This window comes from Punctularia strigosozonata (assembly GCF_000264995.1).
Source record: "Punctularia strigosozonata HHB-11173 SS5 unplaced genomic scaffold PUNSTscaffold_3, whole genome shotgun sequence".
In the NCBI taxonomy this organism is placed as follows: Eukaryota; Fungi; Basidiomycota; class Agaricomycetes; order Corticiales; family Punctulariaceae; genus Punctularia; species Punctularia strigosozonata.
Genome location: NW_006767435.1, coordinates 742,584 through 766,214, shown reverse-complemented (window position 1 = coordinate 766,214; position 23,631 = coordinate 742,584). Strand labels below are relative to the sequence as shown.

General features: G+C 57.7%; 11 protein-coding genes across 11 annotated transcripts; 5 read left to right on the top strand and 6 right to left on the bottom strand.

The window, feature by feature from the left end:
• Nucleotides 1-85: 85 nt before the first annotated feature.
• On the top strand, nt 86-1,751 carry PUNSTDRAFT_111550 (uncharacterized protein; the record flags this gene model as incomplete). The annotated part of the gene is made up of 4 exons (XM_007380843.1): nt 86-155; nt 216-375; nt 432-1,620; nt 1,737-1,751. 4 exons carry the CDS (start codon nt 86-88, stop codon nt 1,749-1,751), a joined length of 1,434 nt encoding a protein of 477 aa, XP_007380905.1.
• A 439-nt stretch (nt 1,752-2,190) lies between these two features.
• PUNSTDRAFT_63207 (uncharacterized protein) lies at nt 2,191-6,593 on the bottom strand (the record flags this gene model as incomplete). Its single annotated transcript, XM_007380842.1, has 4 exons — nt 2,191-2,257; nt 2,313-3,310; nt 3,370-5,662; nt 5,716-6,593. 4 exons carry the CDS (start codon nt 6,591-6,593, stop codon nt 2,191-2,193), a joined length of 4,236 nt encoding a protein of 1,411 aa, XP_007380904.1.
• A 287-nt stretch (nt 6,594-6,880) lies between these two features.
• PUNSTDRAFT_50390 (uncharacterized protein) lies at nt 6,881-7,770 on the bottom strand. The gene is made up of 3 exons (XM_007380841.1): nt 7,626-7,770; nt 7,293-7,542; nt 6,881-7,142 (listed from the first exon to the last, which is right to left on the bottom strand). Exons 2-3 carry the CDS (start codon nt 7,526-7,528, stop codon nt 7,055-7,057), a joined length of 324 nt encoding a protein of 107 aa, XP_007380903.1. The 5' UTR covers nt 7,529-7,542; nt 7,626-7,770; the 3' UTR covers nt 6,881-7,054.
• A 310-nt stretch (nt 7,771-8,080) lies between these two features.
• PUNSTDRAFT_141757 (uncharacterized protein) lies at nt 8,081-9,894 on the bottom strand (the record flags this gene model as incomplete). The annotated part of the gene is made up of 6 exons (XM_007380840.1): nt 8,081-8,122; nt 8,182-8,482; nt 8,553-9,007; nt 9,062-9,272; nt 9,328-9,740; nt 9,790-9,894. The coding sequence occupies 6 exons, from the start codon at nt 9,892-9,894 to the stop codon at nt 8,081-8,083; spliced, it is 1,527 nt and encodes a 508-aa protein (XP_007380902.1).
• A 730-nt stretch (nt 9,895-10,624) lies between these two features.
• Nucleotides 10,625-11,173, bottom strand: PUNSTDRAFT_131536 (uncharacterized protein; the record flags this gene model as incomplete). The annotated part of the gene is made up of 2 exons (XM_007380839.1): nt 10,625-11,095; nt 11,147-11,173. 2 exons carry the CDS (start codon nt 11,171-11,173, stop codon nt 10,625-10,627), a joined length of 498 nt encoding a protein of 165 aa, XP_007380901.1.
• Nucleotides 11,174-12,413: 1,240 nt separating this feature from the next.
• On the top strand, nt 12,414-13,037 carry PUNSTDRAFT_131535 (uncharacterized protein; the record flags this gene model as incomplete). Its single annotated transcript, XM_007380838.1, has 1 exon — nt 12,414-13,037. One exon carries the CDS (start codon nt 12,414-12,416, stop codon nt 13,035-13,037), a length of 624 nt encoding a protein of 207 aa, XP_007380900.1.
• Nucleotides 13,038-13,408: 371 nt separating this feature from the next.
• On the bottom strand, nt 13,409-14,362 carry PUNSTDRAFT_50389 (uncharacterized protein). The gene is made up of 2 exons (XM_007380837.1): nt 13,539-14,362; nt 13,409-13,489 (listed from the first exon to the last, which is right to left on the bottom strand). Exon 1 carries the CDS (start codon nt 14,227-14,229, stop codon nt 13,567-13,569), a length of 663 nt encoding a protein of 220 aa, XP_007380899.1. The 5' UTR covers nt 14,230-14,362; the 3' UTR covers nt 13,409-13,489; nt 13,539-13,566.
• A 204-nt stretch (nt 14,363-14,566) lies between these two features.
• On the top strand, nt 14,567-16,685 carry PUNSTDRAFT_50388 (S-adenosylmethionine decarboxylase). Its single transcript, XM_007380836.1, has 2 exons — nt 14,567-14,898; nt 15,053-16,685. The coding sequence occupies exons 1-2, from the start codon at nt 14,678-14,680 to the stop codon at nt 16,371-16,373; spliced, it is 1,542 nt and encodes a 513-aa protein (XP_007380898.1). The 5' UTR covers nt 14,567-14,677; the 3' UTR covers nt 16,374-16,685.
• A 56-nt stretch (nt 16,686-16,741) lies between these two features.
• Nucleotides 16,742-18,886, bottom strand: PUNSTDRAFT_124754 (uncharacterized protein). Its single transcript, XM_007380835.1, has 5 exons — nt 18,734-18,886; nt 18,470-18,669; nt 18,273-18,404; nt 17,101-18,207; nt 16,742-16,991 (listed from the first exon to the last, which is right to left on the bottom strand). The coding sequence occupies exons 2-5, from the start codon at nt 18,635-18,637 to the stop codon at nt 16,749-16,751; spliced, it is 1,650 nt and encodes a 549-aa protein (XP_007380897.1). The 5' UTR covers nt 18,638-18,669; nt 18,734-18,886; the 3' UTR covers nt 16,742-16,748.
• A 1,569-nt stretch (nt 18,887-20,455) lies between these two features.
• On the top strand, nt 20,456-21,578 carry PUNSTDRAFT_63001 (uncharacterized protein; the record flags this gene model as incomplete). The annotated part of the gene is made up of 9 exons (XM_007380834.1): nt 20,456-20,608; nt 20,666-20,742; nt 20,795-20,882; nt 20,954-21,024; nt 21,074-21,124; nt 21,185-21,200; nt 21,252-21,334; nt 21,400-21,479; nt 21,529-21,578. 9 exons carry the CDS (start codon nt 20,456-20,458, stop codon nt 21,576-21,578), a joined length of 669 nt encoding a protein of 222 aa, XP_007380896.1.
• Nucleotides 21,579-22,093: 515 nt separating this feature from the next.
• On the top strand, nt 22,094-23,423 carry PUNSTDRAFT_98456 (uncharacterized protein). Its single transcript, XM_007380833.1, has 9 exons — nt 22,094-22,273; nt 22,332-22,408; nt 22,464-22,551; nt 22,611-22,681; nt 22,737-22,799; nt 22,855-22,870; nt 22,924-22,973; nt 23,031-23,146; nt 23,205-23,423. Exons 1-9 carry the CDS (start codon nt 22,127-22,129, stop codon nt 23,252-23,254), a joined length of 678 nt encoding a protein of 225 aa, XP_007380895.1. The 5' UTR covers nt 22,094-22,126; the 3' UTR covers nt 23,255-23,423.
• Nucleotides 23,424-23,631: the final 208 nt, after the last annotated feature.

Genomic DNA, 23,631 nt, shown 5'->3' with positions numbered 1-23,631 from the left:
CCTCCTCACCTGCTCAACTTCTCCTCCTCCTCCTCCTCCTCCTACAAAGAATAAGAACATGGCAGCAGTAGACGCGCAGATACCGATGTCTGCTGACCAGGCGTTGTTTACATGCCTTTCCTGCATGATCGCTTTCCCCTCTGCGGAGGATCAAAGTACGGTTGTCTAGGCCTTTAGTGACATCCAGAGATACTAAAAGCGCCTTTCATTTACAGGAATCCACTACCGGTCTGATCACCATCGGTACAACATGAAACGACGGGTTGCATCCCTGCCTCCCGTCAGTGCTGCCGTCTTCAACCAGAAAGTATTGGAGAGGCGTCAGGAGACATCCATTATGTCGTCTGCCAAGGGATCGCACTGTGACGTTTGCAAGTGAGTTTTGACTTCCAAGGCCATGGATGCGCGGCATTGATAGGTGATTTGCTCAGCAAAACGTACACGACCGAGAACTCATATCGGTCGCACATCGCATCGAAGAAACATCGCGAAAACGAATTGAAGGCTGCTGCGAAGGCACGAGAGCCTGCACCAGAAGTCGCTCCTGTACCGATTCCATCTGTTACCGAACCCGAAGCAGCAGCTCAGCCGGCGGCATCCACAAGCACAAGCCCACCAAGCGCTTCCTCCGCCAAAGAGAGCGGAACCTTGCTCGTGGACGCCGATGCAGACGAAGAACAAGTCAACCAAACCATCGACGAAAAGATCGCCGCCGCGCGCTCGCGCCTCTCCCCCGCACACTGTCTCTTCTGCCCCCAGATCTCCTCCTCCCTCGAAACGAATCTGGAACATATGTCCTCCAAGCACTCCTTCTTCGTTCCCGACGCCGAATACCTCGTCGACCTCCCTGGATTGCTCACCTACCTTGGCGAGAAGATAGCTGTTGGCAACGTATGCATATACTGCAACGAGAAAGGGCGCGAGTTCAGGACGCTGACTGCGGTCCGGAAGCATATGCTAGACAAGGGGCACTGCAAGATCGCATACGACACTGAGGATGACCGGCTCGAGGTTTCGGACTTTTACGACTTCACGAGCTCGTACCCGACCCCGAAGCCGAAGAAGGCCAAGGCCAAGAAGGTAAAACAGGCGAAGGCCTCCGATGGCGAAAGCGAAGAAGACGAGGAGTGGGAAGACGCGTCTGACGCCGATTCAGACGAGGTCGATGAGGTGGTCGAGGAGTCAGCATCAGAAGACTCGGACGAAGAGTCGTCGGAAGAAGACTCGGATCTCGACGAGAACCAGGTTACTTACGGCGACACGAACTACGAGCTCGTCCTCCCCTCCGGCGCGCGTATCGGCCACCGCTCCATGCGGCGGTACTATGCCCAGTCGTTCCCCGGCTCACCGCGCGGCTCCAAGCCCGAAGACCCCAATTCTGGCGCCGCCCTCGTCCGGCGGTTGCTCGCCGAGAAGAATTCGGCGCTCGTGCCCAGAAGGGGCGGCTTTGGCGCGTTCGGGGCAGGAACGGACGTGGTCAAGGCCAGGAACGCCGGTGAGGCGAGGAACGCGGGCAGACATATGAGGGAGTTCCGGGACATCAAGAGGAGGCAAGATTTCAAGACGAAAGTCGGCTTCATACACAACAACCAGAAGCATTTCCGCGACCCCTTGCTCCAGGTGCGTTGCCCTGCGGCTTACCTGTCTCACAGTTCGCATACTCACGCGGCTCTTCCAGTGATTTTGGAAACTGGGTGCTGTCTTGTTTCACTACTTACAATCCTATCGTCCACAAGGTGCATGTCCAGTAAACTATCGGGCGCGAATGGTGAAGGAGCGCAGAGGATGGGTATCCGAGGAGAGTATTAGAATGGATAATGTAGGCCTGCTACTGGCTGCGGAGCGTTCGGGCATCGTTATCGTTTGCCTACCCTTGCCGCGTCGATATTTGAATATTGTCTGAGTCGAAGGAGTGTGGAGTTGGAATGAATGGATGCGGCGCAACAGCCGTGCTCGAGCCTGGCAGTTTGGGTGCTTCGGGCGTTTCGATTGAGGTCCGCGGTGGGGAGACGAGAGCAAAAACAAATTCCTATTAGGGGTTCGTAGTGACTCTAGTGACGAGTGCATGTCATGAGAGAGAGAACATAAAGAAACAATGCGATCAGATGTGCGAGTTGAAAGCGTGAGCGAGATGAAACGACAAACAAGAACAGCAGTCAATAAACACAATATTCCCAGTTTCAGTCCAGATCAGTATACATAATTAGCGGGCACCACTCCTTCATTGCCAGTGTTCGGGTCTCGTGCGTACCACCACCTAAGGGACGGTATGATCAGCCACTGATGCCTTTGATCAATATTGGAAGACTTACGCAGCATCCCGATCATCCAAGATCTCGACCTCTGTTCCAGACGACAGCGGTAGCTCGCCCTCTTCTCGCCCATCGAATGAATAACGGGCGTGTGCGAGACGGCCACTGCCGTCAGCAGCTACACCAACGGGCGCATCTGAGGGTGTATCCGGTCGGTGCTCATCGCCACCGAAAACATCTCCCCTCTGAGAGGCTGCAGCAACACCCGCCACTGCAGCTGCCTCTGCTTCCTTCTCGCCAGTCATGGAAGCCCCGAACGCCGGGCTACCCATGATCGTGTTGCGCGTGGCGGCATTGATGTGCTCCAGCAGCGACGACGGCCGGTGGTGGATAGAGTCGTCGTCTTCGTCAGTGCCTGCGGGGTCGAACTTGTCCGCATCTTCCTTGCGGCCGAATAGTGTCCAGAGGATGCCGATGAGAACGAGCAGGAAGACTATGCCGGCCGCGATGGCGATCGAGATGAGGATGACGATGCCGGTGGCGAGGAAATGGTGCTTGGTGAAGCTGAAGGTGGCGAAAGAGTGGATCAAGGCGGAGATGGCGCCAGGGTCACCCGAAGCAGACGTGGAGGTGATGTAGGGGTGAAACGTCTGGCCGTCGAACAAGGCCGAAGAAGCGTTGCCGAACGATGATTCGGACAAGGTGCCGGAAACGAGGAGCATTCTGTCCTTCTCGATGATGCTGTTGGCTGTATGCGTGTCCGAGAGCGGGACCATCACCAACTGCGAGATGTTCGTGGTGCTTTGCAGAGTCGAACCGAGCGAAGACCAAGTGCGGCCATCCCATACGGACAAGAACGCGGAGCTCGAGTCGCTGGAGCGACCAGCGGCGAAGATGCTGCTGAGGTTGCCTCCGTTAACTTCGAGGGCAGTGACAGGGCCCGGGAGTTCGGAACCACTACCGATTGCCGACCACGAGTTGTTGGCAAAGGTATAGGCGGCGACGTTGGCGGTGTTGCCAGAGAGTGCAATGGATCCGGACGCGACCAGCGTGCTCTGCTTGTCCTGTAGGGTCATCTTAGCGACTGATACATCTAGAAAGGGTAAAAAGAACGTACCCCGCCATACGCGACGGACACGACGTCACCCTGCACGCCGCTGCCCAACTCGGTCCACTGGCTGTTGCTCGTGTCCCACGCGCATATACCCTGGCAACTCGTTGAGCCGGCCGACGTGAACGAACCGGCAACAATGACGGTGTTATCCTTGGACTCCGAGCTCGTGAGCGAGCGCACGAGAACCGAGCCAGAGCTTGCAACCAGCGCAGGAGGGGTGTTCGACGCCCACTTCTGATTCGCAAGATCGTAAACAGCAAAGCCATTCGCGCTAGTGCCTTCGACGGTGAACTGGCCTCCGATGAACAAGTTGTCGCCTTGCACAAGAAGCGCTTGGACCACGCCGCTGGGCTGGGAACCTTGCAAAGCCGTGACGGAGCCGGACTTCGGGTCGTATATAGCAACATTGCTCGCCTCGGCTCCGGATGCGCTCGTGAACGAGAAGTTGCCGCCGATGATGACCACTTCGTCCTTCGACGTGCTGTTCGTCCAAAACGCGCCGGCGGACACACTCGGGCCCGAAGACGCAGTAACGGTGGGTAGGGGCTCAAGCGCGCTAGTCGTCGATGACTGCCTGGACAACAGCTTCGGGAACTGCAGCCTCGGGAACAGCCCGGCCGCGGCGCGCACATGCGACCGCCTCCTTCTCGTCGCCGTCCCGCTCGCGCTCTCATTCCCGCCGCTAGCTAACTGCACGCCCAACGGCGTCACGGTCGGAACCCCATCCTTCCCTCCATTTGACAGCATCACGAATCCGCTCGCGCCGAACTGGCTCGACGCGGCGACGTTGCCCGCGACGAACTGCGTCTGGCTCTGGCTCTTGCTCGCCGCGGTCCCGTTGCCGACGAACGTCATGCTGCCGGCGAGGAACCCGCCGCTGTTCACCCACGTGCTGTTCTGCGCGTCCCACACCGCCAAGCCGCCAGAGGATATGCCGGAACTGGTGGAAGAAGCGGACACGATCTGGGTGAAGTTGCCGGCGACCTGAAGCTGCCCGTTCGCGAACCCGAGGCTCGTCGCTGCGCCGTTCAGACCGGCCTGAAGCGCCGCCCACTTGTCCCCACTGACACTATACGCCCCAACCCCGCGCACCTTCCCGCCCGTCGAACCACTCGCTGTATCTTCAAACGCGCCACCAACGAAGAGCGTGTCGCCATCGACGACAAGTGACGTTACTGCGCCATTCAACCCGTTCTCGGCCAGCGACGCCAACGCACCGTTCTTGAACATGACGATGTTCTTCGCGCCGGACGCGGAGCCAGACGAGAGCGAGAAATCTCCACCGAGGAAGACCGCACCAGACGGGTGGTGTGCGACGGCCGCGATGACGGCCGCAGAAGCCGAGGACAGGCTGCCGCTTCCGCCCATGGCGGTGAGCAGCTCCAGACCGATCGCGTCCAACGCGGTCTCAGTCGTGTTGGGGAGAGTGGATGTAGCGTTCACGGAGGAGTCGGAGCTGCTGAGCGGCCACTCGAAGAACCCAAAGCCGCTCGTTGACGCGGTGGTAGCGTTGGACCCGCTACCGCTACCCGACGTCCCGGTAGACGTCAGGTTCGCGTTGGTGAGCTCCATCTGTATCCGATCCGCCACAATCTCCCACTGCCCGTTCTGCCCATTTCCGACAGGCTGGTCGGCGAGCGTCATCGTGACGGTCACCACGAAGTCGGTCGAGCTCGGCACGATCGGGCCAGAATAGATGAGCGTGCTGGCGTCGTCCGTGTTGGTCTGGTCGACGGTCGTCACCCACGGCTGCTGGTCGCCGCCGGGGAACACAGTGACCTTGACCGACGTGCGCGCGTTGCAGTCCTGAAACTCGGTGCAGCCCGGGACGAGGAAGTTGATGTTGTAGTCGCCCGAGGCGGAAACGTACGGCATCCAGGTGAAGCTCGGGCCCGTGCTCGCCGACGTCCCCACGTTGACGTCGCTCACCAGCACGCTCTGGACCGTGCCCGGGATGCCAGTGTTCGCCTGCTTCTCGGTCCAATCGCCCGTCTGGGTCGTGTTCGAGGGGTTGGGCGCGAAGCAGGAAACCGAATTTTCGTCTGCCAGGGCGGAGGCGAAGGCGCCGGACGAGAGGAGCTGGAAGATGTGCAGTCCCGGGCCGGCGCCGGTCCAGTTGGATAGGGTGACCTGTACGCCGGTGATGTTGAGCGGCGCGGAGGCGAAGAGGAAGTCTTGGTACAGGAGCGAGGAATCCGTGGAAAGCGGACAGGGGTCACTGCATGTGGTGTTTTGACCGGTAGTAGGATCCAAAAACTTGAGCGTTTGAACGGTGTTGTCCGGAATAGTCGTCACCCTGAGACAACAATCAGACTGGTCCCGTGTCTATGTACCACAATGAAGACTCACTTGAACCCAGTGGCACCCCTGCTGTCCAGGAATGTGTTCCCGAGACGAACGCCGGCGGCGCTGATGAACGAAAACGCGCGTGCAGTGATGACGGCTGCGTTACCATCCGCCGCGAACCAGGTGTTGTTCGGTCCGTCCGCCCCAGCGGGACAAAGGATGTTGTCGATGTTGCTAAATTCTGCCTGTTGCGTGGACGGCGAGCCCTCGATCTGCGCGTTCTGCAAAGGTATGGGTACGAGGGAGGACGAGAACGGCGAGGCACCCTTGGAGAAGGGAACGTTCGGGTTGTTGGTCGAGTTGAGGGTAGAGGTGCCGTTGCCCGCGAAGGCCGTGATGAATGAGCCGGCGAAGAAAAGCGACGAGGAAGAGGAGTTTGTGGTGATAGATAGGACCTCGGACGCGGCGCCGGTGAGCCCACCAAAGGGCGCGGCGGACCAAGACTGTGCCTTGGCATCCCAAACGGCGACGTTCTTCCCGGGTGACGAGAACGCGCCGCCCGCCCAGACCTTATTGTTGCTGGAGTCGCAGAATAGCGCATGGATGGGGCCGTTGGGGCCGTTGGACCCGAGGGCGGAGAACTTGCTGGCCGACGCATCGTACGAGGCGATGTTGCTCGCGCTCGTGCCGTTGATGGACGAAAACGTGCCCGCGACGTAGAATGTGGAGCCGAGGGCGCACCCGGCGGAGATGGCGCCCCCCGCGTTGGTGGAGCCGAGGCGGGCGAGTGCGCCGTTGGTTGAGCGGGAGAGGAGAGACGCAGTAGAGGGGTCGAAGGCGACGGTGCTGTTGCTGAAGACGTCGAGGCCCGCGAAGGAGCCGGCGAGGCCGACCTTGCCCATGCGGTCAAAGTCGACCTGGGGCAGCGCGCCAAGGACCATCAGGGCTTGTATGAGCATCGTGCTCAGTACGAGGAGGGGCCGCCATGGCCGATTATGATCTGTGCGTTGCATGTGTTGGGGCGGAGGAGGATATCATGAACGGGGGGTATACAGATACGATGAGTCGGAGCCCTGCCAGGCCGTGGAGGAGCAAGTCCCGGGCGAAAATGTGAAGACAAGCCGGGAGGCGACAACCGTCGCGCGACTCCCGCACGTTCAACAAACCCTCCGCGTCGTTACGCACTCCCACGCCCACAACATGCGTCCAATGCACCCGCGCATTGCCTATGATCCTCTTTTCGTTGTTCACTGCTACGACTAGCTCAAGCTATCACAGAAAATATAGTCATCAAGGACAGCTTCACTCAATCCGACGAAGGCGCTATGCAGTGCTCGAGATGCATCGCCGTTCGAGCAGATTCAGAACCATGATTGATGACCGCGGGATTAAGTATATACATCTATTCTCGCTCAGCCTTGACACGAACATCGCTGTGGTCGACAGACATCCCGACGGGGCGACCGTGTGGTGAGCACTGGCCGATAGACCTAACGAACGGCGTCAGCAAGAGGCCCGAATGCTTGCAATCGACTGGGGACAAAATGCGCAAGAGTAGAGTTCTGGGGAACATTTGTGTACCTCCAGCGCCCTCCGAAACAAAAGAGATCCCAAGGAACATTGGACAAAAAAACACGCACATCGGACCCCAATACCGGTGCACGCTCGGTAGCTTCGCGTCCCTCGTCAGCTGGATATCCTCCGCATTCTGCGTGCTCATGAGCAGATGCTGCTCGTTCCGCTTCACCCAGATCTCCTCTGGCACTTGCAGCTTGGTGAGCCAGCGCGTGATGGAGGACGAGGCCGTCGTCGGCTCCGCCCCGAATTTGTACCAGGTGAAGCCTGCCGCGGAGAAGGCGGCGAGATAAAGCCACATGCGGGAGCCAAAGCCTGAATTCCGCGAGCGGACACGACGGGCGTCAGCATGCTCCCACTGAGCGATCGAACGCGGAGAGTAGAGGTCGGAGACGCACCCTCCGCAGGGTACACGGTGGTGTCAACTTCGTGATGGTGGTCGTGCTCATCGTGAGCATGGTCGGATGCGCATCTTCGCTGGTGACCGGCAGTGATAGTGCCCGATGTTAGGCGGGTGCGAAGGGCTCCCCGAGCCCGCGCGAGCGACATGGTGTGTTGGGAGACGAGCAGGGAACTTGCCGGAATGACCGCACGCGGCATGCGCCCTGCCCTAGGGTGGATGCATCACATGACTTCTCCAGGACCAACCCGAGTCCGCCGTTTCGTAGTTGTTTGAGTTTCGTCTTGGTCCGCCGACTCTCTGTACCGTCTGATTTGGTTACTGCCAGCAGATACCCGTACAACACATGAACGCGAGCCAAATTGCGCAACACGCGACAATGGTAGCAGTTATTGACAAAGCGCGCGTACAACATCACTGCTATACCTCCCGAACCTGGCACTAGCCTTCGGTTTAGAAGCTCAATATCCGTAGTCCACAATCCTCCTCGAAGTCCTGACGACAGGGGTTCATTATAGTAAATAACAGCGCTGTCGATGAGCCTGAACACTCACACAGCCGATGAATCCATCTTCGTATATCATCCATTCCAGCGCAGCATCAAATCCTTCATTAGGCGCCTTCGCGAACATACGGTGCGGTATTTCTGTGACCACATCTTGCTTAAAGACATCGCCTCGCTCTGTCTTGTAAGACGATAAGCAATCCATGAACTCGAGCCCATCGCTGTCGAGGGTTGGGTCAGAGATTACGGCCGGAATGCGATGCACGTTGAAGTCCAATATCACCACGCCTTGCATATCCGTGTCGTCGGAGCGTTGATCCTTTATGATCACTCGCTCACCCGATACCGCACTGATGATGAACAGGTCATGAACGATGAACCTATGGTTACGGGACCACGAACCTCGGCATGCGAGAGTACATGTCGCAGAAGCGCAAATGCGCCTCTCGCGGTCCCCAGTCATCCCACGCAACGACGCGGCATTCGGTCCAGTCTTCCTTCAGCGCTTGTGCAAGGCGTCTGACAAACGTGCTTCGGCGAACGCAGACCACGCACTCTTCGCCATCGGGATGTCGTGCACCGTAGTACGATATGCGAAACAAGATTATCCCCGATTCTAGATCAGGTCTGAAAGGTCGTCGCTTGCCAAGGTCGGCTTGACTTGTTGAGGGTTGTACCGACATGCTTATGATCGATGCCTTGGCTTGCAAACGGGGTAGATGGAGCACCGCAAGACGACGAGGATCTTCATAAAGTCCACCGTCCGCATCACGGAAGGAGTAAAGCTGGATTTCTCCGTTCTGTTCCGGAGAAACCGCGAGAAACATGCCGTCGGACAAAAACGAGAAGCCGCATGTGTATGCGAGTGATTTGTTCTGGGGAGGGACAGGGTCGGTGACACGGACGTCGCGCAGTTCGTGATCGCTTACCTGTACCAGGCAAGCACCACTTTTCCAATCCCATACAAAGAGCCTCATCATATGCAAGGACAACCAAGTCAGCGCAATGAGGTCCCCGTGGATATAAGCTTCCACTTCCTGCGTGCGGGCAGACGACGTTGAGATTTTCAGAAGAGGCGTGTGAGCCTTTGGATGGACGACTTGGGTAGTCAGTGCCCGCAGATGAGCAGCAACCGGAACTCTGAGCAATCAATTGGGAATCTACATACCATTGGACAAATTTGGCTGAGACATACCTATTGCCATTGCCCTGGATAAACACGACGAGATCCTGAGAGGGGTCGAATGCAAGCGCATTAACGGGTCCGTCGAGGAAGTCGATGACCATCTCGTTGACCACCATCTCGGGAGCCGTGGTGGTTGGCAAATGCTCGGTTCGAAAAACACCGTCGTTGTATGTAGCGAAAACGCCCCCCGCAAACCGATGATGTGTTCCCTCGAAGGGAGACTCTTCATCGTCAAAGGGCAGTGCATTACTGCTTTTCCAGCAAATGGTGGACAAGGCAGTCTCGTGGAACAGCAGCTTCTTCAGACAATCTTGTGCAGATTCCACGGCGATCGCGTTCCCGACCATGCCGCTTTTCCCGAGGGCCAAGGCGTATCGTAGATCAACATTCTCCTCGACTATGGAGGTGAGACGACGGCAGCACTATACAATGTATATCAACACGGGTCTTGTTGCCGGCCACCGCACTCACCGACGCAACACGGCAAACATCTCTGCCAGCAGGGAGGTGTACCAGTACCTCACGTAGAAGTTCGTCTGGCAAGCTGAGCAAGCTCTTGGTATTACCGCCAGTCATCACCGCTGCTGCTCAATGCATACGATGGGGTCGTTGCTGATACAGGGGGTCAATGGACCTCAGAATCCGTGTCGTTGATCGCAGTCCGATTCTGGTACGAAAACACAGTGGCTAAAGCGGAACTTGGTCAATTCCCCGGAGCCAATGCGAATGGACCTTCCACAAGTACCTGATTTAAACGAAACGAGAGGCGAGAAGCGAGAGGCGGCGAGTTCATTCAGCAAGTAAAGGGGCCGACCGGAATGCATCAGATCTTGTCATCAAAACCGTGCGAATATTACCGTTGTTACATAGGTCGGGCTCCAGGATAGAGTTCAGCTTTCAGCCTGAAAAGCCAAACTCTACAGGGATCATGAACTCAGTGCCCAAGCTCATAGTTCGAGGTTGTGCAATGTTATTAGTGACGGCTTACATGCCTGGCAAGTTAGGGAAAAACGTTCATGCCACGGCTTCGAATTCGGCAAAGTGCGAGGCCTGGGTACCGTTATCATGACCGCGCTGGACAATACTACTTACCACCTCCCATTCCTTACCTTGCCAGCACGAAGTGCGCTGCAACCTTCCGAATGTCAGGGCTAATTTTGAAAAAATATGTAACGTCTCCAACTTTAGCACGTGAACGTAACATCAATGGCCAATCCATAGTCGCCGACTACGTGGCTCTGAACTTCAGCCTTCATTGAGGGAATGATAGAGAGAGAGTTAGGCAATACGCGGACTGCAGAAATAGTCAAATGATACTCGCCTGAAAAGTATAGTCCTTCTTGTTCACCGTCATGACGTTAGACGTAGCAGAGCTCGTATACGTTGCATCTGACCCAGTAACGCTCATGCGCGCCAAGACCTTCTCGCTGAGCCCTAGTTTGGCATTCACGAAGCCAACCGTAGTATAGCCTCCAGCTGCCGTCGCAGTACCAGCGAAATAGACAACTAGATTATAGATATCGGCAACCTCATCCAGGCCAGGGACTCTATAAGCAATCAGTCCCTCGATATCAACGTCGGACGGGTCGCGACTGAAGAACCCTGCAGGGACAGCAGTGATGCTCTTCGCCAACTGGGGGCCGAGTGTTGAATGTCCGCTCCTCAGGTAGAAGCTGCTCGGGTCGGTGGGTATCAAGTCAAAGTGAGAGTCCGGAACCCCTGATCCCTTCCCCGCGTTGTTGTGGATGACGATGGAGACAGAGTATGTGTTCGAATCCTGCGCCATGATCGTGAGAGCAAAGTCGTAAAAGTTCACTGCCTAACGCACGCGAGTGATGAAGACGTGGCCTAACATGACGGTACTGAAGAGGCAAAGGGGTAAGACGGCAGGGGAGCGTTTACGGAATAGCATTGTGTCCTCGTAGCTCTCGTCGCGCAGATGGTCCGTGAGAGTCGGAGTGACAGTTGAAGAAGTACCGGGTACGGAGCTTGGAGCATGAAGTTTGAAAGTTCAAGAAGCTATTGGCTGATGAATGGTGCCCGCACTTTCTGGAGGAGAAACGACGACACCTTACCAAACCGGCTTTCAACTGTTCAAACGACGGCTTTCGGCATGGACGAAGACCCTGAGCAGCGTTTTCCACCTTCACAGGGATCAGGACGTCACTGGAAACGTCAATAAGGCTACTAAGACTCACTATGAACGACGTTGTTGCTGCAAGCACGCTGTACGCGCTGGGTGCCAAAGGCCATGCCGGTCCTGGGAATCTGGACTCTATCAAAGTCCGCGTTGCCTTCAATTTCTGGCGAGCAACCCCTTCATCGGGATCAACATCAATCCGCAAGGAGTTAGGGAGCACAAGCGCAGGAGTAAGTGAGGCAGGCCATTTCAGTATCTTGAGCGAGCAAGTCAGCGTGATGACGCAATCGCTCGAGACTTCTAGGGATTCTACCTACCTACCTAACATTCGATCACTTTCTCTACCAAATCGTCGAGAAGTAACGAAGAACATCAAGCAAGATCACCGGATCTGGAGTTGTTGCACTCGGAAAGTATCGAGGTCAAATCGACTTCGCCGCTTCATATACCCAATCAGTTCAAGAGAGCGCAGCACTTCCTTCGCAGTGGCACTAGTATTCAATCCGCCTGCATATGAGCATATACGATCTTCACGATGGACTCAGACTTCCATGTACTTTTGGTGATCCTTAACCGATAGCGAGCCTAGAGCTCGGCACAAACATCCTGGCATGTGCTTCATACTCAAGCGTTTTGTCAATGAGATGTTTCCCCTGTGAGCATGCAAGGAGGTTTGTCTGCAGACCGATGTCGATGAGATACGTAGTCGCACATGAAGTAGTACAACGGCACCTATTTCCACGAATGAATGCGAAGGCCACGCGGCTTGGCAGCGGACCCGTCAAAGTCAAGCTGTCAGTCGTCCCCGTCCGAACGAGCACGGCCCAGCAAATTCAAACTTCGCTCCAGCTCGCCGCTTCTCCCTTTCCACCGCCGACCCGGGAATCGTCCACGCTTCGCTTCGCCTTCGGCACACAAAAACATCCTCTCGCACACCCTCGCCCCCCCCCCCTCCATGGCCTCTTCGCTCCGGCACACTCCATCCGCACGCCCATCTCCATCCCACCCGTCACCGCTACCCGCCCCCGAGATCAGGCTTCAGATTTCGCAATCGCCGCTCCTCTCCGGACGCTCGGCCTCGAACGACATCGACGCCCTCGTCGCGCTCCTCGCCAAGCCGCTCCCCAGCCTCTCCTTCGCGCCCGTGCCGGTCCAGGCAAAAACCAAAGCGGCCCTGTCCGCGTCGCCCACGTCCCTCCCTCCGCACGGGCACCGAGCGCCGGCATCGCTTCCACGGGCACCCGTTCCGCCACGCACGCGCACGCGAACCCGGACCCGGACCCTGCCCCCTCAGCCCCAAACTCGCATTCCGCCCTCGCCGCCCCCGACCCGATCTCCCGCCCTGCAGCAGTCCCACGATCCCGTTCCGCCGGAGCCCGTCTCGGAGACGGACATCCTCGCGCTCCTGATCGCGCTCGAGGCCGCCGACGCGGCGCTGCACGCGGACATGTGCCGCCTGCGCGCGTCGATCCGTGAAGCGCGCGAGGGGGTGACGACGTGCCGCCACGAGCGGGCAAGGCGAGAGCGCGAGCGGCGGGAGACCAAGCGCGTCGACGGCGATTTCTGGTTGCAGGTGTGAGCGGACGAGAGAGAGAGAGACGCGCGCTTTTCGGTTTTCCTAGTTCTCTCTTGGGTTTTGTAGGGTTCTTTTTTTTTGTCACGTTGCACAATCTACGTTTTTCATCCGATCACGATTCGTCTCGTCGATTCACCCGAACGAGGGCTGACTGCGGTAGGCCTGGGCGCCGAAAAGTAGGTCAGTCTATTGCATGTTGCTGGCAAGAGGGGGTTGCGTACCTTGGGTCTCTGCTAGCATTGGATACGAGGAAATTAGAAAAGTAAGCACGACCATACACGGGAAGAAGTGGAACCGGGGGATCAAGTTCTTAATCACCGCGCTGAAGGCGCTGATATCGATTCTAACGTCGCGAATACGAAAATCCGCATGTTGGATCGCATGATGTGATTTTGTTGATCATTAGCACAAGATTAGATGCAGCGAATACGGTATATGAACGTCTTTGTGAATGCCTTGTGAAATGTGTGAGACGTTGTCTCCGGCATCACGAAAAAGACGCACCATTGTTTGATTTCCCCCCAAGCCAGTCTTATTCCTTCTTCACCCTATTACGCCCGTATTTGTCCCTGACGTGCTGTGCCGCGCGCTTGGTGCCCTGGCTGCCCGCCCATCCGCGCTTCGCCAGCCAGCCCACGAACTTGGGTGTGACCGCCGCGGTGACGCCCACGCGAAACGGCAGCAACACCGTCTTGTGGATCGTGTACGCCAGTACGATCATCGCCCACAGACCCTCCTTGCCGGTGCCCGCGCTCTTCTTCGCCTCCGTCTGCGCTGCGGCGTCGGCGGCCTCGTGGGCCTCCTCCTCTTCGCTGGAAGACGCGGGAAGGAGCGACTTGATGTACGCCTTGGCCGCGGCGGCCCACTGCGAGACCTTTTCTGCTCCGAGGAAGTTGATGGCGGCGAAGGTGAGGCCAAAGTCGACGGTGGAGGCGGCGATGTACACGCCGAGGGCGTACCAGCCGTAGGCCTTGATGAGATGTTTGAGGCGCTGGCCGAGCGAGGCATCGGACGGGAGGTCTCGTGGATAAGACTCTTTCGAGCCTGATGACGAGGAGGAGGACGAGGAAGACGAGGATGTCGAGTTGAGACGGAATCGAGGGAGGGCGGCTGCGCGTCGGAAGGGGAGGGCGACTGGAGAGGCGCGGAAGAGTCTGCTGGCGCCGAGCACCGGAAGACGCGTAGCTGCACGCATGGCGGATAACCGCGTGGCGGCGCAGGGCAACGTTGACAGAGTCGTGCTCGCCATGCTCGACGATGAGCGGGAACGTTCAGGCTTCGTCGCTTGGGCGCGCGACGAGATGTCCGTCGGCTTCGGATGTCGTCACTCGGCGGCAGAACGGCGTCGCCCGGAGTGCAGGAACGCGGGCTGTGCATAATTTTGCAGGGACACGTGACGTGAGCCCCCCTAAGTTCTCCTGATGGGCCATCGATCCTAGCAAGTGGCCGAAAGGACGCAAAGGCAGGAGGCAAAGGGGCCGTGCGCGCGAGCAAGAAGCGAGGCGGCCTCGACTTGAACTGACTCGAGTGGCTGGGGTGTCCGCGTCTCTGCATCTGTTCCTGCCCCGCTCGCACAACTCGCGCAACCCGCGCACAGAAAGTTATTTCAGGATATTATAGCATTTGTTGCAGCGTTCGTCCCGATGGCTCCAGACGTTTATGGCGCACCGTTCGAGGGCCCGGAGAAGCTGCTCGAGGTCTGGTTCGCCCCGAGCGCCCACGCCGTACCCGGCGCCGACAGTGCTCGGGATGGCAAGTTTGGTCTCCGCAGCGTGCCCCGCGCGGTCTGGGAGGAGATGCTCGACATTGTCAAGTGCAAGGTGCTCTCCGTCGTCCAAGGCATCGAGGTCGACGCCTACCTGCTCAGGTCAGTCCGTCTCCGATCCATGTCCACACAGCCGCCTATGCTGCTGCGCTGCCGACGCCCCCTCCCAGAGCGGGAAGAGGGACGCCTAACTTTCTTTCCGATTAAACCTTCTGCGCTCGTCACACGATCTCTATCTAACGCTGCCCCCTTCCAGCGAATCCTCGCTCTTTGTCTCCCCGCACCGCCTCATCCTCAAAACATGCGGCACGACCCTGAACCTCCTCGGGCTTCCGCGCATCCTGGACATTGCCGCTGCCCGCGCTAATCTCACGGCTGTGTACCGTCTCTTCTACTCCCGCAAGTCTTTTATGTTCCCCGAGCGCCAACAGGGGCCGCACCGCGGCTGGGACGAGGAGGTCCGCTTTTTGGACAACATCTTCGCCAACGGTTCCGCGTACACCGTCGGCCGCACGAACGGCGACCATTGGCTGCTATACATGGTCGGGCCCCAGGAGGACCAAGGGAGCTCCAGCGCGAGCGGGAGCCCGAGCATCCCACCCCGGATTCTGTCCCACAACCACCACCACCACCACCTTCATGCGGCACCAGCCATCGACGCGCCCCCGCACCCTCTGCATGCAGGCGACTGCACGATCGAAATCCTGATGACCCACCTCTCCCCCGCCGCCCGCGCGCCCTTCTTCTTCGGCGACGCGGCCGAACCCTCCGACGCCGCGCCCTCCGCGCCGTTCGACCAGGCCCACGCGCTCCAAGAGTCGATCGGGATCACGTCCCTCTTCCCCGCGCACCTCACGACCCTCGACGCGTACGCCTTCTCGCCCTGCGGATACTCGTCCAACGCGCTCCTCAAGTGGGGCAGCGCTGCCTCCTCTTCCTCCTCCACACCCAACTTCGACGGCACGGGCGGCGAGGGCTACTACACCATCCACGTCACGCCCGAGGAAGGCTGGTCCTACGCCTCGTTCGAGTGCAACGTCCCGCTTCCCTACCGCCCCTCGGGCTCCTCCGCCGTCGACGACGCGCACGCGATGCCCGACCTCCAGACGCTCGTCCGCCGCGTCGTCGACATCTTCCAGCCCGGCCACATCACCCTCACCATGTTCGTCTCCTGCGCGGACTCGGCGACCGCCGAGGAGGAAGAAGACGAGAGCGCGGTCGAGGCTGCTCAGCGCGCCTTCAAGGCTGCGCTCACCAGGCCGCAGAGCGCAGGCGCCCAGCCTCGCGCCAACGAAAAGAGGGAAGAACCGCCCGCGTCTCCGTCTATCCTGACGCGTTTCTGGTCTTCCCTCCCTTTGCCCTTCGCCTCCGCTGACAAATCGCCCGCCGAGCCTCGGGCGGTCGCAGCTCCGGGTATCGACATTCCCGTCAAGGAAGAAGTCGCCGGTCCATCCGAGGTTATAGCCGAGGAGAAAGCCCCCGCGTCATGGGGTAGACTATACAGGCGCACCGACAAAATCAACTACGAGTTCCGCGGGTACGACCTCGCCTTCGCCAGCTTCGAACTACGATAGCATCGCCGTCCGATAAAAATCCTACAATGCACCGCGGAGACTATATGACCCCACACTAGAGACAGCTAGAGACGCTGCGTTCCTCCTCTGTCCCCGACTCGACCGAGAACCGTTCTTTGTATATCAGCCGCAATCGTTTCGCGGACTCGCTAGATATCCCTCGCGCGCTCCCAGCGCACAGTAACGAACTTTGACGCCTTCCTCGGTCACCACCTCGACCGGACTGTGCTTGCACCTCCCAGTATCGCCTACCACGTCTGTTTGCATCGCTATCCCTGTTTCATATCGAGCTACTCCATATAATACATCTCATAATCCTTTCGATAAGGCTACAGCGTGAGGGTACAAGCATCAAGCAAAGGTTCGTCGGAGAACTCAGAATCGGGCAGGGTACTGTCGCGTGCCTGAAGGTGGGATATTATGGAACGACGCCGACGAGATCGCGGGCGGGGTTCCCGCCGTGGAGGTGGACGCGGAGAGCGTGGACGGCCTGGGCGTCGGCGCTAACGAAGGCGATCCGGTCGAGGTGGGTGGCGGTGCTGGGGCCGCCTTCGCGCGGAGGTTGCACAGCGGGCACAGCCGGACGAACATCTCCGCCATCGGCCAGGTGATCGAAGCCTGTGCATAAAAACCAGCCCTTGAGCAAACATGCGCAAACACCACGAGAGAACGTTTCGCGAGGGAAAAAAAAAGGGAGGAACGAGAGAGAGAGCGCGGGCGGACTCACCATGCCAACCGCGCGCACCTCGGCGAGCATGTCCGCGGCCGAGCCGTGGTTGCGGTGCGCGTAGACGAGGATGTCGAAGATCTGTTGCTGGACCGGGAAGCGCTCGAACGTGTCTGATATCTCGGGCACCGCATCCGCGACCTTCTCGCCCGCCTCGCCGTACCACTGGTGGTCGACGCGCATCGCGAGCTCCTCCCTCCGGCGCTCCTCCTCGTCCCGCCCGATCCCGTACCGGTCGTCGCGGAGGAGCACGAGCAGGTGCATCTTCGTCGAGCCGGCGCGGACGTGATGGAACGTCACCCACATGTGCAGCCGCGGACCGAGCGCGGCCGTGTCCCCGTGCTGAATGGCCTTGCACACGTTCGCGTACGGATCGGGCGCGAGCGCGGCGGTCGCTTTGAGCTCGGCGGAGAGGTCGCCGAGGAAGCGCGCGAGCGCGTCGTCGAACGCGTGCCGCGCCGGCATCTCGATCGCGTTCGCCGTCTGGGTGAGGTAGTTCGTGATCGGGGACGGGAGCGGCGCGAAGGCCGGGTGCAGCCACGGCTCGACGTGCGGCGGCGCGAGGACGACGTTCGGATCGAATTGCGACCGGCCGACGACGGGGAGACTGCTCGTCGACGTGTGCGTGCGGGAGAGCGGGGGGAGAGTCGGCTTGGGCGTCCAGTAGTGCGCTTGGTATTCCGTTCGAGGGCCGAGAGGGGCGTAGGGCATCGTGCCCAACGGCGGCGAGCGATCGCGGTCACGTTCGTCCATGTCCGAGCCGGAGGCGGAGGTACGCTCGAGCGGCGGTGGATAGCCGGAGATGGAATGAGAGGCGTGAGTGTAGGCGGAGGCGACGGTCCCGGTGCTCGGATAGGCTGAGACGGATGCGGACGTGGACGCGAACGAGGGGCCATGCTGACCGTCCTTGACAGGAAAGGCGACATTGAAAGAAGGGATATCAGACACCAGGAATGAGGCTGTTTTGGCCGTATAGGGCATTACCGGTCGGTCGCGGGTGGGCAGGTTGTGGTCCGAGGGAACCTTGTGGCGCTTCTTCGGCGTGTAGACGCATTCGGTTTCGCCGTCTTCGCTGCAGTGGTTGCAGATGGGGAGATCGCGGTTGCACTGGAGGAGGAAAAGCGGAGGGGATCAGGTTAATAGCCGATGGGGAGGTTTTCTATGTGGCGCACCTTTAGATTCTTAAGTCGGCAGCGGTCGCATCGGGGGATACCTCTATGGGCTGGGGTAGGCAGGGGAGTATACTTGCAGACCCTTCCAGCTCCAAATCCACAATGGTTGCACGTCGGAAGCACCCGATCGCACTGGAAGGAAAAGGCGGGTCAGTATGTGTGGCGCAGACGACATCGATAGATGACGCGGAATGGACCTTAAGATTGTTAAGCCGACAATGGTCACATCTTGGCTTGCCCCTCCTCCCCTTCCACTGAGACTGACGTTGCATGTACATCTTCGGGTTCGGGATGCGGATCGTGAGCTGGCTGTCGTCGGGCTGTGGAGAGGCGCCCGAGTCGGAACCTGCAGGGGTGTCTGCCATGAGTGCCGGGTGGTCGAGTATTTGAGGCGATGCTGCGGCGAAGAAGGTGTCAATATCCACGCACAAGGCTTCACACGTCTTAGATAAGGAATTCACCGCGGTTTGGGCAAGCTCGAGGGCGAGAGAACCGCGTGGAACTGTGCAGGCCCGAGCACCACGAGGACCAAACTTTGCCTGAGATCGCAAGAAACTTGCAGGGGTTTTCTTTCGTAGATGTCCAGAGGGTTTTTCTGAAGACCGAACGAGCGCTGAGTCGCAGAGGTAGAGGACTACAGAGAGGAGTGAGAGACACTCGGAGGTACTTGGTTTGATGATTTCTAAGAAGCCTCCGCCAACTTAGTCGTGACCGTCACAGGTTCAGCGAAACCTTCCCACGTTTCGTTCGACTCATCCGCTTTCGGTGCTTCGCCTCATCACCTCGCCGATAAGCGCACACAACGAGGTCGCTCCAACCACAGAAGCCGCCCCTGGTTCTCATGCTGGCAAGCTTGCCGCCCATTATGAACTCTATGTTACGTATCTGATCGCCATCATACGTGCGATATAGCAACGGTATAGCATCGTGGGTGCATTCTCCCCAAACAATCCCCTTGAGCACACCTAGCAAACGCCTCGTCTGACGATATGTAATCACAGTCGCTTTACAACATATTACTCTGTGCCGCGGCCGTCGTCTGGGGGGTAATTAGCTTCGCCGCCAAGTTGGCGTCTACCACGGATATTCGTTCCACGAATTTGAGAAGCGGTGTCGGTCGCCCGAATGATAGCCGAATCAAACCTGGCTTGCCGTTCTGGGCCAAGGCGACCCGATTGCTCCCTCCCTCACTTGCGCCCGATTGCGATGCTCGCTCAGCATCTCATGACCCTCCTCGTCGACTCCTCGAGGCATGCATTCTCTTTCACATAGATGCTTTGGCCTCTTCCCGTAGCTCCATGGATCATCCCCAAACCCAGGTCACAGGTGAATCGGCCGTGACGTGGACGAACGGACAGCATTCGGGAGTTTAGACGGCATTATGGGGAAACGGTACGGCATTCAACTGCTTGGAGAGTGGGGACTGAGATGGGACGGATGCTCCCAGAAGCCCGTTATTCTTACTTACACTCTGCCTTTCTAGGTTCCGCCAACTTCGCCGTCCCGCTCGACAGGCCTGGATCATACCCCACTGTTCGCGGAGTTCAGTCGGAGTATCGGAGCTACAAATGCCCAAAGGCGGCATGATGGGCGGGAAGACAGCCTCTACTCAAAGGAACCTTGTTTATCGGGGCTTTCCCAAGCTGATGACTTCTGTTGTATGGCGTCAACATGGTCAATTCGGGAAACATTGGGTAAGTGCACTGGGCCCCCGTCTGTGAGAACGACTTCATCCTATTCAGCAGGACGCACGTGTTTTACGAGAACCTCATGGCCCTCCCTCCGCGAAATCCTGCTTTGTCCCTCTTTGATGCTCATTGCCGCTTCTCAGCATGCAAACTAAGGCTCCGCGGGCTTCTCGGTCGCTCAAGATACCACGAATGCATTTATTTTTGGCGTTGCACCTGCGCTCGACGTCCCAAATGAGCACCGTCCTCTCATCCAGGCAGTATTTGACACACGGAAGCTGTCAAAATCCCTGCCGACCTTGATCCTGGCCCTCCTTTTTTGATCGTCAGCCGACCATGTTGCTCGAGCTGGTTACTCCATAGGCCACAGCCCTCCGAACGAACGTGGGTTCCGATCTTGCCGTTGTCTGGTACAAATACTACATGGCATGGGTGACGGTCGCAGCCGTTGACGCATAACTTGCGTGGCCTGAACACGTAGCCTGCACCTGCACGATGCTGCCGTTCACCCTTGTCCTGTCGATCCTACCTTTGATCCGGGCGTCGGCGGTGCCTCGTGCTTCGGATGCTGTGGCCTTCTTTGCACCTTCTGCAGGTGGCGGCTCCGAGCTGGATATTGCAGGTACTGGAGTCGGCGAGCCTCTCAACGTGAGTGATGGCCCCAGCTCAGAAACAAACGACCAGATGAGTAACGTTTGCTCATAGGTGATCATCTCCGGCTTGAGTTCTTCAGCCGTTCTGACGGATGATGGAATCTTGAACTTTGCTCGTGCTATTGGCTTGTAGGAGGTTTCCGGCAATAAACCAGATTTCAACCATTCAATGAGAACGCAGCTCCACAGAATGTCTCGGTATTCATCTCGGGAACCCTCAGCAGGCCAATCTTGGTGATGGGAATGGCGCGCTCAATCAGACCGCGGAGGTACGAATGGATGACCGCATCGCTATCGCATGGACGGACCGCTGATGGCACACGGGGACCATCCTTCGCAGCTTCGTGAGGACTTCGGGGATCCGATACTCGGAACATGCGAAGAGAGCCTTACGGGTGGAAACCATTTCAGGTGATGCCGACGACAGCTACATTGATCGAGGCTGATTGGATTGTATCAGGTATTGGCGACAGAATGGTCCAAGTGCGAACAGTGGCGCCCTCTTCCTCGCGTAAGCAATAAAACTCTGTCGTGAAATGTGATTCTGAATCCGATGAACTGAATGTTACAGCGTCTCTCAGGAGGAGGTCAGTCTCATCCCGCTGCGCTTAGCCAACCCGAAGCTTACGTGGAAATAGAATGTCACTGAGGACCACACGATCGTTCCCGATGGGTATAACATCGGAAGGTCTGTCAACCTCGACTCGTTATCGATGATCTTGTTACGAACAATGATACCTGTACTTTCAGAAATGCGCTGGCAGCGGCCGCCACAGGGACCACCAGTTTCAGCGGGGTCACCTACTCCACTACGGCCCAGAACATAACTGACCTTCTGGCCCCCGGGAGTGCCGGGGTTAACCATGGTGCGCCTGTGGCTAATCGGACCGTAACGGTGCCTGACAACGTGTACAGGTATCTCGCAAGACGGCATCGTCACTTTGTTGACTGTGACGATCACCTGAGCCTCGCTAGGCCACTTGGCAATGCATGATACTTATCCATGACTATATCAGGGATATTGGCATCTACTATTGACCTATCGGAATCATGCTGTTTATCCAGTATATTTGTATTCTCGCTCGTTCTCGTGGGCGGACATACGTCGGAGACCATCCTGCCATACACGGCGTCGGGGAAGCAGCGGCTTGGGAACTTCCTGCGGCCATCATCTCGTTACGTAAGTTCCGGGTGCAACTTCACACCGCAACGTACTTGTGCAGTTCGTCCGGGCGTGTACACGGCTGCTTCTCACAATTCTAGCACAAACTGGTCTCCGGCGGCATGTGCTCGCTCTGAACAATTAGACTTTGACCGCCGCCGCCGCTCCCTATCGGAAATCATTAGGCCCTGACTTGGCGACCCAGACTTCACAATTCGCAGGTGTCAATGAACGTGGGGTTTCCGGTATGGCCTGGACATTCCCGGGCACAAATAGATAACATGGTCCAAAGACCAGGATGCGAGTGGAAACGCAGCACTCTTTTCGCCCTCGCCCTCGTCCTCCCTCGCGATGCTATCGATTCTGTTGGTTTTGCCTCTAATTAAGGCTTCGGCAGTACCCCGCGCGACGCAAGCTCTCCTCCCGTTCCTCGATCCCGTACTCGGATTAGGCTCAGAGCTGACCATCGCAGGGTCGGACGGTGGAGAGCCTTTGAACGTGAGTCCCATCTTGCGATCACATGTGCCCCAGACTGATAATTGATCCATCGTCACAGGTGATCGTATCTGCGTTCAGTTCTGCATCTGTCTTGACGGATGACGGTTTTCGCGATTGGGTCGGCGCTATCGGCTTGTGGGCAAGACGTTGATAGCATGCGAACATGATAAACGTTAAACAAGTATAACAGCGACTTGGAATGTTTGGACATCAGCCTTGGCGCTCCTCAGCAGGCTAACCTTGGCGACGGCAATGGTGCACTCAATCAGATTGCGCAAGTAGGTTCTGAGATGTACGGACACCGACACTGTCCGTGCCGCTGAATGCTTGAAAACAGTTCCAAGAAAATTTCGGAATTCCGATAGTCGGTTCATGTTTGGAGAGCGTTACGGGCGGTGTTCATTTCAGGTATTACCATCCATGTGTACGAGGTTAGCCAATCCGAAACCTGACCCTGTTACAGTTATTGGCGACAGAATGGACCATCATTACTTGGGCTTGCAAACACCGGAGCTCTCTTTCTTGCGTGAGTGGTACGACATACCCCCATCGGAGTCCGCCGCTAACGTGCTCGATGTCAGTGTCTCCCAGGAGGAGGTTAGCAGTGTCACGTTTTAGGTCAAATAATCCCATACCCAAAACGTGCACAGAGCCTTCTAGGACTTCACACCATCGCTCCAGATGGCTATAACGCTGGAAGGTGTGTGCAAGCCGGTCCTGGGCCCCCGACCAAACTACTGAACGAGAGAACATCCAGGAACGCGTTCGTAGCCGCTGCAGTGGGCTCCGTCAGCTCTGGCGGCGTCACATATACAACGACGGCATTGAACGTCACAGGCCTTCTGCTTCCCGGCAGTCTCGGTATCAGCCAAGGTAAGCCCGCGAGTCTGAGATCAGCTGACCTCTCTGATAACGTGTGTACATCATATAGGTATCGCACAAGATGGCATTGTCACTCTGTTGACCGTGATAGCCACATGAGTATCGCATACAAGATCTATGCTACCAATATGCCTGACAGTATCGGCGCAAGACGGAACTGTTACTAGTACTTGTGTTGATTGTAACGATCACCTGCCTTGCGAGGCCACCTGTACCGTCGTTATCATCTCCAGCATCCTAAATCTAGGCCATGGTGATTCATTGTGACCCCCTCATAGTCATATTCGTGATTCTGTATGTTCATAACTAGTCAATGAGTTCTCCTCGGCGATGGGCGGTTATACACCCATGTGTCTGGGAACTTCCTGTTCTGTTACGTAACCTCTGAAATATGCTCTACGCTCACCCACGTTATACGAGTATCCCCGAGCGTGTACACGTTTGCTTCTTACAATCCATTCTAGCTCGGGCTAGTC